The following is a 15222-nucleotide window of genomic DNA, read 5'->3' as shown; positions in this document are numbered from 1 at the left end:
CCGGTGCCCCCCACCCTCCACTTAGCCCCCACCCCATTCCCGGGGTCCCCCCCCGGCAGCCCCGGGGGGCTGAGAACTGGCAGCTCATCGCACCTCGGGGCAGTGGGGGGGGTGGGGGTCGTGTCCTCTTGGTTCTCCGGGGCTTCCTCACACCAGCCCCCCCACTTCACCCCCATTCCTGGTGCCCGCAGAGGATCCCCCTGGCCCCGCAGGGCTGAGACCTGGCAGCTCATTGCACCACCTGGGGCAGAGGTGGGGGGGGGGGGGAGGGACCGTGTCCTGTGGGGTCCCCAGGGGTTCCCCAGCCCCCCCCCACCCCATTCCTGGGGCCTCCAGGCTGCCCCATGGGCTGAGAACTGGGAATTCATTGCACCTCCCACACCTCTGGGGCGGAGGGGCTGGGGTTGGGGCTGGAGCAGGGGGTCCCGGCAGCCCCCCCAGTTCCCAGGGGTGCCCCATCCTGCTGGGGTCTCGCTTCTGGAGCGGGGGTTAAGGTGTGGGTGGGCGCATGGGAGCCGGTGCTTGGGGGCATCGCATGGTGGGCGAGGGTCCCCAGAGCTGAGAATCCTGAAGATTGACTCGATGATCCGATAGGTCTTTCCCAACCTGGTGATTCCATGGTTCCGAGTGGCCAGGGGAGGGCAGGGAGGGACCCCTGGGAGCTGGCAGGGTGGGTGACGGGGCTGGACCCCCCCATGGCCTCACCACCCCGTGCCCGCAGCGGCTGCAGCTCTGGGGGGATCGCAGCGAGATGCTCCTGCTGCGGGCCCTGCTGTGCCTCTGCCTGGTGGCCCCGGTGGCCCTGGCGTCCCGCGTCCGTGCCCGCCGCGAGCTGGGCCCCGGCTTGTATGAGCACGGCGTCTACGATGCCGGGGGGTCCTACTGCCAACGGGGGGACGTGTGCTGCCGCGGCCGCAACGACGGCTGCACCGTGCCCTACCACGACACCCTCTGCTACTGCGACCTCTTCTGCAACCGCACCGTCTCCGACTGCTGCCCTGACTTCTGGGACTATTGCCTGGGCATCCCGTCCCCCTTCCCCAGGGTCCCAGGTGAGGCAGCCCCCACCTCAAACCCAGCCAAGAGGGGGTTTGTGGGTGCCCAGCGCCGGTGCCACCGCTGGTGCCCCGTGCGGGGTGGATGGAGAGGGGTGCAGAGCCGTTCTGGACCCCTCGGAGGTGGGGGAACTCGTGTCAAGTGGCCAGGCGAGGGTTGGGACCCCAGAAATGGGGCTGGGAGCACCCCCTATCCTTGTCCTTGCTGCAGAGCTGCTCTGGACCACTTGGAGATGGGGTAACTCGTGCCAAGTGGCCAAGCTGGAGTTGGGACCCCAGAAATGGGGCTGGGGGCACCCCCTAGCCCTGTCCTTGCTGCAGAGCCACTTGGGATCACTTGGAGATGGGGTAACTCGTGCCAAGTGGCCAAGCTGGGGCTGGGTTCAGGGCTCTGTGGGGCAGAGAGGCGGCTCGAGGTGCCTGTGGGGCAGAGCAGGGGTGGTTGGGGCTCCGTCCCGCCTGCCCGGTCACGTCTGGGGCAGGCAGATGCTGGCCCCGGCGTAACCCGCCCTGCAGCTGGGTGAGCGGGGTGAGCGGGGGGCATGGGCAGCCCCCGCCATGCAGCACAAGGCTCTCTAAGAAGCATCTGCAGAGCAGAGCCAGCTCCCTGGGCACAACCAGCCCCTTTATCCCCGTCCCGCCAGGCTGTGCTCTGCTCAGCTCCATGGTTAACCCTCCCGGCACCGAGCGAGCCTCGCGCCCACCCTGCCCTGTGCAGCACAAGCTGGTCCCCACAGCAGCTCCGGGGGTGCCAAGCTGCAGCCGGGCACCTACCTGGCTTTAAGGACCGCGTTTATTTTCCCCTTGGGGTGCTGGTGGGCACAGCCGGGCGCTCACCAGGGCTCTTTCTTTTCTTTCACGCAGGCTGTGCCCGCGCCGGCCGCAACTACCCCACCGGAGCCACGTACCGGGAGAACTGCAACCTGTGGTGAGTGCCCTGGCACGGGGCTGGCACGCTGCCTGCCTGGAGGAGACGTCAGGAGCCTGTGAAGCGCGGCTCGGCGGGAGCACGGGGCCCGAGCTGGGTGGTGGGGTGGGAGCCGGTGCGAAATGCCTTCGCTCTGGCACATTCGGAGCAGAGCCCGAGGCCTTGAGCTGCTCCCAAGTCTCAGCACGTGCTTTTGCTCCGCGCTGCCGGCGCGATCCTGGTGCTGCCAGGCTGTTTGTGGCTCGCTAGTCCAAGCCCAGCTTGCCCGAGCCTGCCGGGATGCGCCCGCCGCTGGCAGCTCCGTGCCAGGTAACCGCAGCCCGTTGGTGCCGCGCGCCAGGGGCTCGTTAGCGAGCGGCACGGGGTTTATCCGGAAAGGGCCGCGCTGGTATCGATGGCATCGCGGAGGTGGGGGAGAAGGAGACCTGGAGGTGCAGATCTGCCCGTAGACAAGGAGCGAGCCCGGCAGGCTCGATGTGCAGATAAGGGAAATCAAAGGCTGCGTCTGGGGTGCGTGTGGGGGCACGAGCACGTGTGCGTGCGGGCGTACGTGCTGGAGCCTGAGGTCTAAAGCCAGCCCGACCCCTCCCTGAAGCCCTGATGCTGCTCAGCATTTCTCCTGTGGATTTCCCCGAGCTCTAGCTGTACTCTTGGTTGGTCCCCGTTGCTGGGAAAGCATCCGCTCCCCAACTGCACTGGTGCTGCGGGGATGAGGCTCTTCTGCCAAAATCCTCTCCCCCGGCACTTGGCAGCGAGAGAGCAGCGATTCTTGCAGTTTTTCGCCCCAGACCAGGCTCCCCTGGGGGCTGTGGGGCTGTCGGGGGGTGGAATGTGATGCCTGGGTGGGCTCCTAGCCAGCTGTACCCCAAAGAATACCCGCAGAAGCCCCTGCGGAGCAGACAGCCAGACGTGGCATCTCCGGGAGCGCTTGGGGATGGGGACGGGGCATGTGCCAGGGGTGCAGGTGCCGCTGGCTGGGGGACACGCTCTGGCCTCGCTCGGCTCCTTAAAAGGGAAGAGTGGGCAGGAGGGGGCATGCCAAGCACTTCTCTGCGCTGGTGGGGCACAGCCCAGGGCTTCCCAGGGATACCCATACCTGGCACAGCCCCCCAGCCACCCCCTGCCCTGGGGCTCCCTGTGGGTGTTGGGGGGCTCCTGGTTAACCCGGCCAGAGCGCTCGCCCCGTATCCCCCCATACAGCCACCCCGAGTCCCCTCCCCGGGCTGGCGGCCAAGCCTTGCTCTGCACTCTGCAGGCCTGGCTGCTTTTCAGCTGATTTTTTTTTTGTCCCATGCTCTGTCTGCCCTCCGGGTTTCTGCAGGGAGCGGGGCGGGGGGAACAGCCCCCAGGGCCATGGAGAGGGCCCCTGGCCTGATTTCACCCCATCCCGAGGTGCTGAGCTGCACCCCTAGTGCAGGAGCATCCCTGGTCCCTTGCTGGCTGCCCACGATGCCAGCGGGTCCCTGGCCTGGGGGGGACAGCACCTGCCTGGGGTCCCCCCAGGGACGCTCCCCACTGACTGTCCCCCCCGTGTCCATCCCCTGCAGCACCTGCGGCCCCAGCGGGCAGTGGCAATGCGAGGACCACGCCTGCCTGATGGACGGGGACCTGATCGATGCCATCAACCGGGGCAATTATGGGTAAGGATTGGGCACTGGAGGATGGGGAAGGGATGCGTCACCCCTCGGTGTGTTTTGGGGCACCCCTGACCTGTTCCCCCTCCTGCTGTGCAGCTGGAGAGCCGACAACTACAGTCAGTTTTGGGGCATGACGCTGGAGGACGGGATCCGATACCGCCTGGGCACCTTCCGACCCTCTCCCACCGTCATGAACATGAACGAGATGCACGTGAGTCACCCCCTCCCCAGCACCCCAAGCCTCTCGGGTGCAAGGGGAAACTGAGGCACGCCAAGGGCTGATCCTGCCATCACCATCCCCTTGGCGAGCGATGTCCCCGCGGGGTCCCCGATCCCGGGAAGGGGCTCTGTGCCCGGGGCGGGGAGGCAGGGTGGGTGCCGCAGGCAGCCCTTGTGTTTGGAGACAGCAGCTCAGCACATTCCCCCTGACAATCCCCGGGCTGCCAGTGTTGTTTTTTCCCCCGCTCCTCCGAGCCGATTTCCCATCGGAAAGCCGGCCCCGCAGTGCTGAGTCGGCAGAGCCGCCCGCGCCAGCGCTTGGCCAGCGAGGTGCCCCCACTCGCCCCCCGGCTGCCCCCCAAACCAGCCCCGAGTCGGGGTGGGCAGCGCCCGGGGGTCCCTGGGAGCCGCTGGGGAGCAGGCGTCGAGCGCGGTGCACGCCCAGGGCCGTGGCCTTGACTCGCGGAGAGGTTTAATTTTAGAGGCGCTTCCTGCGCTGGGTGTCGTGGCCGCGTCCTCCTCAGGAAGGTTGAGCCGATTGTGGGCACCGTCCTCCCCCAGCAGCGGAAAGGCTGGGTGGGAGCCAGTGGCCAAGAAAGAGCTGGACAGAGGCCACCATGAGGGGCTTGAGGCACCCAGAGCCGCGCGCTTGCCACCCTTGCCGGGGTCCCAGAGTGGACACTCGGGTGCTGCTGTTGCCTAAGGAGCCCCTGGGGCTGCAGAGCTGAAATTTAGGGAAAGTTGAGGGCTCCGGCTCCTCTGGGAATGCTTCTTGTGCCTGGTGAGGGCTATGGGTGTCCCCATCCCGAGGGGCCCTGCAGTGGGTCTAGGGGTGTGAACACCGGGTGAGGGTCACAGCTCCGAGGGTGCCCCGGGAGCTGCTGGGGTTGGGGACAGGAGCGAGGGGTCCCTGAAGGATGTTGAGGCTCTGGAGCGAGTCTAGAGAAGAGCAACGAGGCTGGCGAGGGGGCTGGAGAACAAGTCAGAGAGAGCTGGGGGTGTTTAGCCTGGAGAAGAGGAGGCTGAGGGGAGACCTCATTGCTCTCTACAACTACCTGAGAGGAGGTTGTGGAGAGGAGGGAGCTGGGCTCTGCTCCCAAGGGACAGGGGACAGGACGAGAGGGAATGGCCTCAAGCTCTGCCAGGGGAGGGTCAGGCTGGACATCAGGAAAAAATTTTTCACAGAAAGGGTCATTGGTCCCTGTCCGAGGCTGCCCAGGGAGGGGGTTGAGTCCCCTTCCCTGGAGGGGTTTAGGGGACGAGTGGACGAGGTGCTGAGGGACACGGGTTAGTGATTGATGGGAATGGTTGGACTCGATGATCCGGTGGGTTTTTTCCAACTTGGTGATTCTATGATTGTGTGTGATGGGTGCCCCTCACGCCCCGGCTCTCCACAGATGAACATGGACTCCAACGAGGTGCTGCCTCGCCACTTCGACGCAGCCGCCAAGTGGCCCGGGATGATCCACGAGCCGCTGGACCAGGGCAACTGCGCCGGCTCCTGGGCTTTCTCCACGGCGGGTGAGATGGGGCAGACAGGATGGGGTGGCCAGCGGGGACACGGACCCAACCTGCTGCTGCGGGGCTGGGGACCGGGGCAGGATTCAGGGGGCATCACCGCTCCCTGACCCCCTGCTCTCTCCCAGCCGTCGCCTCAGACCGCATCTCCATCCACTCCATGGGGCACATGACGCCCGCCCTGTCCCCCCAAAACCTCCTGTCGTGCGACACCCGCAACCAGCAGGGCTGCGGCGGCGGCCGCCTGGACGGTGCCTGGTGGTACCTGCGCAGGCGAGGGTGAGTGGGGACGGGGTGGCACGGGGGGCACAGACCCTGCCCTGGTGCTGGGTGGGGACAAAGGGGTCCCAGGCTCTGGCTGCATGCGGAGAGCGTGGGATCAGGGATCGTGGGACCACGATGAGCGGGGACCACAGGCTGGGATGGAGAGTTTGAAGAGGAAAGGTTTGGGGATGGTGCAGGATGGGTCCTTCTGGTCCTCACCTCCTCGTCCCTTGGCTCAGGGTGGTGACGGACGAGTGCTACCCGTTCACCAGCCGGGAGAGCCAGCCGGCGGCGCAGCCCTGCATGATGCACAGTCGCTCCACGGGCCGCGGCAAGCGGCAGGCGACCGCGCGCTGCCCCAACCCCCAGACCCACGCCAACGACATCTACCAGTCCACCCCCGCCTACCGCCTCGCCTCCAGCGTGAGTGCCCGCGCGGAGCGGTGTGGGTGGCGCGGGAGCCGCTTGGTGTGGGGAGCGGGAAGGCGCTTGGCTCGGGGTGGGATGCCTGGGAAAGCCAAGTTTAGAAACGAACTTGGAGAAAAACCCACCGTGGAGCCTGTGAGGGAGCAGCTCCTCCACCCAGCATCCTCACGCTATGGGCGCGGAAATCATCACTGCTGCGTTCTTGAGGGCAGGAAGGGCAGTGATGGGGGTTCCCAGCCACCTAGCATCTCCACAGCACCCACCCATGGGTGCCAAAATCATCTCTGTGGCATCCCCGGGAGGGCAGTGATGGGGGTCCCAGCCCCATTACCACCCAGCATCTCCACAGCACCCACCCATGGGTACCAAAATCATCTCTGCGGCATCCCCGGGGCTGGGGAGGGCAGTGATGGGGGTCCCAGCCCCATCCAGCTCTGTGCTTGCAGGAGAAGGAGATCATGAAGGAGCTGCTGGAGAACGGCCCCGTGCAAGGTGAGGAGCTGGCACGGGCGCCACCTTCACGCCTCGATGCTGGGGGATGTGGTGGGTGGGGGAAGCCTGGAATCGGGGCCCCGGCAGCGGCTGCTTTCCCTGGTTAACGTTTCACCGCGTGCCCTCGCCAGCCCCGGGGTGCCCGTCACGCTGCCCACCCCAGCGGGCACTGGTTGCTCATTAACTCCTGAGATTTAATCTCCGGCTCAGCGGTTGGTTCTGTTTTGACTTTCTGGTTTTTAATCCACCTCCGCCTCCTCTCCCATCGCCCGAGGAGGATCTGGCTGCTGCCTTCCCTCCTCCTGGGCAGTGCCCTGTGTCCCCGCGCCCACGTTCTCCGCTCAGGGGGATGTGGGGAGCTGCGTGCGCCTTCCCCAGGGCGCATGGCCAGCATCCCTGACCCTGTCCCTCCACCCGCAGCCATCCTGGAGGTGCACGAGGATTTCTTCATGTACAAGAGCGGGATCTATCGGCACACGCCTGTGGCCGAGGGGAAGGGGCCGAAGCACCAGAGACACGGGACCCACTCTGTCAAAATCACTGGGTAGGTGAGGGGTGGCGTGGGGGGCTCGGGGAGCCCTTCTAGGTGGGAGAAAACTTTCTTTTTGGGGAGGAAAAAGTCTCTCCATCCTCCAGGCAGGGAAAGTGCCGCGTGTGATGAGCACGAGCCTTGCTGGTGGCTGGTGCTCGACCCAGGGCTGTGGCCACAAGTGACACGAGTGCGCGGTGCTCAGCCCCAGGGGGGTGCAGAGCACGAGGAGGGGAGAGGGGAGCAGGGTAAAGATCCCTGCCTGGATTTCAGTGTGGATTTAAATCCCTCAGCATTGACAGGCTGAGAGAGTTGGTGTTGTTCAGCCTGGAGAAGAGAAGGCTGCAGGGAGACCTTAGTGCAGCTTCCAGTGCTGAAAGGGGCTCCAGGAGAGCTGGGGAGGGGCTCTGGATCAGGGAGGGCAGGGATGGGATGAGGGGGAAGAGTTTTGACCCCCCTCACCCCTCTGCCCTTCCACCGCAGGTGGGGAGAGGAGCAGCTGCCCGACGGCCAGACCCAGAAGTACTGGGTGAGTGTCACGAGTTTGCTGGGGCTCAGCTGGGCTCTAGCTGGGGGCTGAGGTGGGGGTCTCTGGGCTGGGTACCCCATCTCTGAGCCGTGCCCTGCTCCCCTCCGCAGACCGCGGCCAACTCGTGGGGCACGGCGTGGGGCGAGGGCGGCCACTTCCGCATCGCCCGCGGCGTCAACGAGTGCGAGGTGGAGACCTTCGTGGTGGGGGTCTGGGGCCGCGTCAGCGTGGAGGACATGCCCCACAAGTGAGCACCCCCATCACCCCCCCTCCCCAGGGCTCCTCGTCCCCCTCCGGGGGCCACCCTGGGGTGGTGGGACCCCCCGGGCAGGGGGCTGGGGCTGAGCCCCTTGCAGTGCTGACGCAGCGGCTGGGGTGCAGCCACGCGTGTGCCCAGGGGTGTTGGGGGATTTACCCGCTAATCCCCTCGCCCCGCGCTCCGCTGGGCTGCGGGGGCTTCAAAGGCAGCTGCCCCCCACCCTGCCCAGAGCCAGGGGGCTGGGGACGCCCTGCTGCGTGTCCCCCCAGGCTCCTGCACCCCCATATCTGCCTCCCCCCAGCTCCTCTCGCCCCAGGCAACCCTGGAGTGGGGGGGGGGGGTGTAAAACACCCCGCTGGGTTTGTCTTTGCCCCCCCCCGGTGATGAGGATGGGGTGTCCCCCCTGCCCCTCCCTATGGTGCTAAGGACGGGGGGGGGCTCAGCCTCATGCTGCCCCCTGTCCCGTTGGGGCCACAGAGGGGGACCCCGCAGCGGCACAGCCCGTTCCCCCCCCTCTATGCCCCCCAAGGGCTGTCCTTTTATGACTTTTTGTATTTATTTTGCTTTTTATTATTTGTAAATAAAGTTATTGATGCCTCCTGGTTCGGAGGGGCTGCTCCTTTCCCATTCTGTGTCGGAGGGGGGTGTGTGGCCCTGCTGCCCCCCGCTTGCCCCGTGACGGGGGGGTCTGGCCAGGGCCTCGGGAAGGGCTGTGGGGCGAGATAAGGTCCCGCTCATTGTCTGCTTTCCGGCTGCGCCAGCGCCTGAGGAGCTTGGCCAGCAGCAGCGGCCAGCGCTGCGCTGGCCACGGGCACGTGTGGCCACCAGGACCAGGTGGGCCAGTGCAGCCAGGTATGCTGCTGCAGCCACCGCAACCACGTGTGCCCATGCAACCAGGTGTGCCAGTGCAGCCAGGTGTGCCCATGCACCTGAGGATGCCGCTGCAGCCAGGTGTGCCCATGCATCCAGGTATGCTGCTGCAGCCACCCCAGCCAGGTGTGCCCATGCACCTGAGGATGCTGCTGCAGCCACCCCAGCCAGGTGTGCCCATGCACCTGAGGATGCTGCTGCAGCCACCCCAGCCAGGTGTGCCCATGCACCTGAGGATGCTGCTGCAGCCACCCCAGCCAGGTGTGCCCATGCACCTGAGGATGCTGCTGCAGCCACCCCAGCCAGGTGTGCCCATGCACCTGAGGATGCTGCTGCAGCCACCCCAGCCAGGTGTGCCCATGCACCTGAGGATGCTGCTGCAGCCACCCCAGCCAGGTGTGCCCATGCACCTGAGGATGCTGCTGCAGCCACCCCAGCCAGGTGTGCCACTGACACCAAGCGTGCCCCCACTGCCAGCTCATCTGCATGTATGTACTTGATTTGTAAACATTCAGTTGTTAAGGATGTTTTCGAGTCTTTCATTCCCCACACTGCAAGCATGTGACCGACACGACTACATTTGTAATAGGGGAAAAAGGCATCAGATTTGAAACAGTTTGGTATGTGCTTTTTTTTTTCTTAACACGAGTTTGAAGTGTAGCCATTACACAGATATGGCAGATATGGGCTTAATGAGAAAAAAATATCTGGTCGGCAAGCCGGGCAGGCGCGGTGGTTGCTTTTTAAGCTGTAATTGTTCTTTTATTGTTCTTTTTTCGTGTGTGTGTGTGTGTGTGTGTCCCCAGCCCAGCCCAGGGACCCCCGCGTGCAGCGGGCGCCACCTGGCGGCGAAGCCGTGAAACTGCAGCCACCCCGGCTGTACAGACAGATACCTGTAAAATTATACATATGTATGTCTAGAGAGAATAGAATAGAATAGAATAGAATAGAATAGAATAGAATAGAATAGAATAGAATAGAATAGAATAGAATAAGAAAAGAAACATGAATTGAATTGAATAGAAATAGAAAAATAAAAGACCAGAAAAGAAACATGAATAGAACAGAATAGAAATAGAAAAGAAACATGAATTGAATTGAATTGATTAGAAATAGAAAAATAAAAGACCAGAAAAAAACATGAATAGAATAGAATAGAATAGAAATGGAAAAATAAAATACCAGAAAAAAACCAGGAATAGAATAGAATAGAATAGAATAGAATAGAATAGAATAGAATAGAATAGAATAGAATAGAATAGAATAGAAAAAATAAAAGACCGAAAAATAATCAGGAATGGAATAGAATAGAATAGAATAGAATAGAATAGAATAGAATAGAATAGAATAGAATAGAACAGAACAGAACAGAATAGGAAAAATAAAATACCAGAAAAAAACCAGGAATAGAATAGAATAGAATAGAATAGAATAGAATAGAATAGAATAGAATAGAATAGAATAGAATAGAATAGAATAGACATGGGAAGTGACTAACCCCCACGGAGGCCTAATGGGAGTTGGGAGTGTATCAGAAACTATGCAAAGTAAATATTTAACCCAGAGAATGGGTTTATCTGTCAAATCAGGCCATACATTGCCCCCTTCCTATGAATTTAATGGGAAGGGATGTTTTGGGGGAAATGGGATGTACGTTGGCTACTAATTAGGAACCTTCCAGTACCTGAAGGGGCTACTAGAGAGCTGGGGAGGGAAACACCAACCACCCTGGAAACACAAACCACACAATGATCAGTGCATGCTGCCTTTTATTCAAAAGCTGTAAAAGTAAGCTCTAAACTGTTTGAATTTGGCTTCGTCAGGGAAAGACAAATCACAATGGACATTGGCAACAAGGGGAGTCGATGATCCTGCGGGTGACTGCAGTGACATCACCCATTCCAGCAGTACGGGGAGAAACTGGGCTCAGAGCCCCACGAAACCTGAGCATCTCCAGCTCAGGATGTGCTCCTGGCGAAGAAGGATGAGCTCTGCCACCGCTCGTGCCCTTCCTGCTGCTTCTCAGAAGAAGGCTCAGCTCTTGCTCACCAGAGAGTCCTCAAACGTGTGTCAAGACAGCGATGCTCCCCGGCAGCCATCCCGCCAAGCAGAGGGACAGCACACATGGCATTTAAATAGGATTTAGTGTCTGGCAACGGAAGATCTAAGCCCCCATGGGAGCACAGCACAGGCTCACTACTGGTTTGGCTGCTACTCCATGGCACAGCCCCCGAATCAGGCTTTTGTTTGGTGTGGAGGCACCTGCTGCCTCGTGTGGGACAAGGAACAGAAGCCAGGAGGGTCCCAGCAGGGCTTGGGGCTTGAAAACTGGCATCACAACATGCGAGTCACGACCATCGTGAGGAAGTCCTCGTAGCTCAGCCGCACGTTGCCCACCAGCGCCGTGTCTTTCTCGCGGAAGGCATCAGTCGTGCTCTGGAGCTGCATGCAGATGTGAATGAAGCGGTCGAGCTGGATGCTGGGGTTGGCGGATCGCTGGGCGTAGCGGGCGAGCAGCAGCTGGCTGAACTGGGGGCTCAGGTTGTAGCCCATCTGCGCGAAAGCTGGAAGCAAGAAACACTCAGATTAAACTTTCCTGACAGGAGAAAGAGCGACCGAGCCCTCCCTCCCCTATGCTGGTGCTCCCACTGACAGTGGGTGCACGCGGGCAGGGCCCCTCAGAGGGAGGAACCAAGCCAAGGCGCAAATTCCACACATTAGACCTCATTGCTCTCTATAACTACCTGAAAGGAGGTTGTAGAGAGGGTGCTGGCCTCTTCTCCCAAGGGACAGGACGAGAGGTAATGGCCTCAAGCTCCGCCAGGGGAGATTGAGGCTGGACATTAGGAAAAAATTTTTCACAGAAAAGGTCACTGGGCAGTGGCAGAGGCTGCTGAGGGAGGAAGTTGAGTCACCTTCCCTGGAGGGGTTTAAGGCACGGGCGGACGAGGTGCTAAGGGGCATGGTTTAGTGTTTGATAGGAATGGTTGGACTCGATGATCCAGTGGGTCTCTTCCAACCTGGTTATTCTATGATTCTATCATTTCTCTCCTCCATCAGACTCACTAAAAACCAAACATTAATCACGTGCCTTTCATGAGGGCATTGTGGGTTTCCTTAAGGAAGGATGTTCGTGCCACAGCCTTGCTGTGGCTCCTCACCTCCTGCCCCACTGGATAGCTCTGTGCCAGCTCTGGCACAGTCGGTTTGGCCAGACCAGTGCGCCCCAGCCCTGTGACAGGCACATTCTGCAACCACAGCTGCTCAGCAGGAACACCAGGAGCTCAGACACACCCAGCCCTGCTGCAGGGATGGCACCAGGAGGAGTCACTGAGCCAGGCTGAAAATATACACCAAGCAGAACCAGACAGCATTCCCTGGGTTGCTCTGCCCCTCACCCACCTTGCTGGAGCTCATTGAAGCTGATAGAGCCCGACTGGTCCCGGTCGTACTGCTGGAAGAGGTTCCTCCACTGCTGGATAAAGCGTAGCAAGGCTGAGAAGCCGTACACGTCTATGCGTCCCGACCTGGTGTTATCGAACATATCTGGGGAGAAAGGAGAGAGGAGTGGTGAAAGGCTGTGCTGCAGAAATCCCCAGAGCTCAGGATCTGCGCAGCAACTCCCTGGCACCTTGCTCTGGTGCAAAAACCCCTCCCTCACCAGGACTGCAATCAACCCGGATGATTAAATTCCTAATAGGCTGGTAGGAAACAGCCCCAAACCACAGTACTGGGGCAAGCAGGGGAATGCTGTGACTCTGGCTCAGAGCTCTGCTTTCATTTGCTCCCCAGAAGCAGGGGCTCACTCAGTCTTGTGCAGAGCTGAGCTCATTTTCCCAAGCAAGGCTTTGAGCCCCTGACTCATTCCTCCACCAAAACAGCACTAGGAGCTGCTCAATTTTCCCAGCTCTTGCTCAAGAGAGAACTCGTGAGGTGCTCAGTTGAGCAATGCTCAGGTAAGAGGGGAATGCAGGCTGGGCTGGGCTCAAATAAAGCAGAATAAAAAGCAGGAGGAGGGCAGGGAGGGCTCAGACTCACTTATCATCAGCAGGCAGGTCTCATCGTTGAACGTCGACCAGTTGGAGTTGACCAGCGCCTGCTTTAGCTCCTTCACGGAGATGTACCCACTGCGATCAGCATCCACCGCCTGGAACCAGGAGAGTGTCTCGGGGTCCACACCCGGGGGTGCATTGCCTGTGTGGGGAGAGGACATCAGCGCCTCTCGCCTCCCCTCAGAGAGGCCACGGGCTGCTCTGTGCCTGGGGATGGAGCATGGGGACGCAGCCAACACCCAGAGACCAGTCAGCACTTTTTACAGCTACGTAATCCTGGGAAAACAGGTTAGGAAGGCCCGGGGCATGGCAAGAAGCTTCTGGGGCAGAGAGAGGAGGGTAAATCAGAGCCCTCCCATGGCTCCCACCCCATAAACCTGCCAGCATGATGAAATGCATGGGTGGCTGTAGGGTTTTATTGCTAGTGCTTACAGCTGTAGCTTCTATAGCACCTTCTTCTCTCTTTTCCTCCTCCTCCTTCTCCTTCCCATTAAGTAATTATTAACTAACAATAAGCTGAAGCTTTGCTAATTGCACTGAGCTGGGCAGGGAGTGATGATGTATCCCCTGGGATACAGAGCAGGGCTGGGACCAGGCTAAACCCCCCCCCCACACCCCCAGATCCTGCCCCTCGGACCCCCTGCCTCCACTCACCTCCGTAAGGCCTGGACTGGGGGCCACCACCAGGCTGTCCGTAGGGACCCCCGGAGAAGGGGGGCGCACCAGGAAAGCCCTGGGGAGGGAGCAGAACCTAGTGTGTGGCCAGTACTGGGAACCGGACCGCCCCGCACCCTCTCACCCTGGCCCCTTACCCCTTCCCCAACTCGAAGCCCCCCTCAGACCCCAGCGCTGCTCCCTCCCCACCCCAACGCCGCCTCACGCCCGGTGCTGCCCCCTCCCCTCCCTACCTGCCCCCATCCCCAAACCCCGGATCCCTCGCAGCCCCCGGTGCCGACCCTGTCCCTGTCTCGGCCTCCACTCCCGTTTCTATCTCCGTTTCGCGTTCCCATTCCCGTCTCCGGTCCCCATGCCCGTTCCCGGTCCCCATCCCTGCTCCCAGTCTCGGCCCCCGTTCCTAACCCCGTTTCCCCATCTTGTTCCCCGTTCCCATCCCTCATTCCCTTTTCCCTTCCACTTTCCCCGTTCCCAACCCCGTTTCCCTATCTCGTTCTCCGTTCCTATCACCGTCTCTATCCCCGCTCCCATCCCTCATCCCCTTTTCCCTTCCATTTTCCCCGTTCCCAACCCCGTTCCCCGTTCCCATCCCTCATCCCCTTTTCCCTTCCATTTTCCCCGTTCCCAACCCCGTTCCCCGTTCCCATCCCTCATCCCCTTTTCCCTTCTACTACCCCGTCGCGGTCCCCGCGGCTCCCCTCACCTGCCCAGGCCCCGCCGCCATGGCCGCGCTTCCGCTTCCGCCCCTCTGGGCGCGCCCCGTGACGTCATGACGAGCGCGCACGCTCATTGGCTGCGGCTCGCATAGGCCCCGCCCCCTCTACCGGTGGGCGGGAAGCGCCAGGCGCGCCCCCAGGGGCCTTAAAGCGGCAACGGTAACGCGGCGGGGCCCACGGGGTCCCCATCCCTCGAGGGGTTCAAGGCCGGGCTGGATGGGACCTGGAGCTCCTGATCCACCGGGAGGTGTCCCTGCTTGTGGCAGGAGTGCAACTGGATGGGCTTGGAGGTCCCTTCCAACCCAGACCATTCCATGGTCCTGGGAAGCCCCCCAGGATCAGGGCTGGGATCCCCCTGGAGCTGGTCTGGGATCCACCAAGGGATCCACCCAGAACTGGGTCTGGGATCTCCCTAGAACCAGGGCTGGGAGACTCCCTGAGGCAGGACCGGGATCTCCCCAGGATCCTCAGGATCAGGGCTGGGATCCTCCCAGCATCCCCCAGGATCAAGGCTGGGATCCCTCCGGGATCACCCTCCACCGGGGCCACGGGGCAGTGGGGGGCTCAGAGCTGGGGCTGCGGGCCTGGGGACAGGGACAAGGACGGGGATGGGGACAGGAACAGCGACGAGAGTGGGGATTGGGACAGGGGTGGGAACAAGGACGGGAATGGGGATGGGAATGGGGACAGGGACCGGAATGGAGACAGAGATGGGGACAAAAATGGGAACGGGGATGGGGATGAGAATGGGAATAGGAACGGGGACAGGCATGGGAACGGGGACGGGGATGGGAATGGGGACGGGGACGGGGATGGGAATGGGGACAAGGATGGGAATGGGGACAGGGACGGGGATGGGAACAGGGACAGGGATGGGAATGGGGACAGGGACGGGAATGAGAATGGGGACAGGGATGGGAATGGGGACAAGGACAGGGATGAGAATGGGGACAGGGATGGGAATGGGGACAGGGATGGGAACATGGACAGGGATGGGAACGGGGACAGGGATGGGAACGGGGGCAAGGACAGGGATGAGAATGGGGACAGGGA

At 61.6% G+C, this 15222-nt stretch overlaps 2 protein-coding genes across 2 annotated transcripts; one reads left to right on the top strand and one right to left on the bottom strand.

The window, feature by feature from the left end:
• The first annotated feature begins 525 nt into the window (after positions 1-525).
• Positions 526-7938, top strand: TINAGL1 (tubulointerstitial nephritis antigen like 1). Its single transcript, XM_069875496.1, has 11 exons — positions 526-1052; positions 1920-1983; positions 3531-3623; positions 3717-3831; positions 5237-5360; positions 5486-5636; positions 5861-6044; positions 6494-6539; positions 6960-7083; positions 7552-7597; positions 7708-7938. Exons 1-11 carry the CDS (start codon positions 752-754, stop codon positions 7846-7848), a joined length of 1389 nt encoding a protein of 462 aa, XP_069731597.1. The 5' UTR covers positions 526-751; the 3' UTR covers positions 7849-7938.
• A 2540-nt stretch (positions 7939-10478) lies between these two features.
• Positions 10479-14218, bottom strand: PEF1 (penta-EF-hand domain containing 1). Its single transcript, XM_069875088.1, has 5 exons — positions 14157-14218; positions 13433-13511; positions 12765-12920; positions 12129-12272; positions 10479-11290 (listed from the first exon to the last, which is right to left on the bottom strand). The coding sequence occupies exons 1-5, from the start codon at positions 14175-14177 to the stop codon at positions 11061-11063; spliced, it is 630 nt and encodes a 209-aa protein (XP_069731189.1). The 5' UTR covers positions 14178-14218; the 3' UTR covers positions 10479-11060.
• Between the last annotated feature and the right edge of the window lie 1004 nt (positions 14219-15222).

This window comes from Phaenicophaeus curvirostris, chromosome 23, assembly GCF_032191515.1.
Source record: "Phaenicophaeus curvirostris isolate KB17595 chromosome 23, BPBGC_Pcur_1.0, whole genome shotgun sequence".
NCBI lineage: Eukaryota > Metazoa > Chordata > Aves > Cuculiformes > Cuculidae > Phaenicophaeus > Phaenicophaeus curvirostris.
This window is presented reverse-complemented; position numbering and strand designations above follow the sequence as displayed.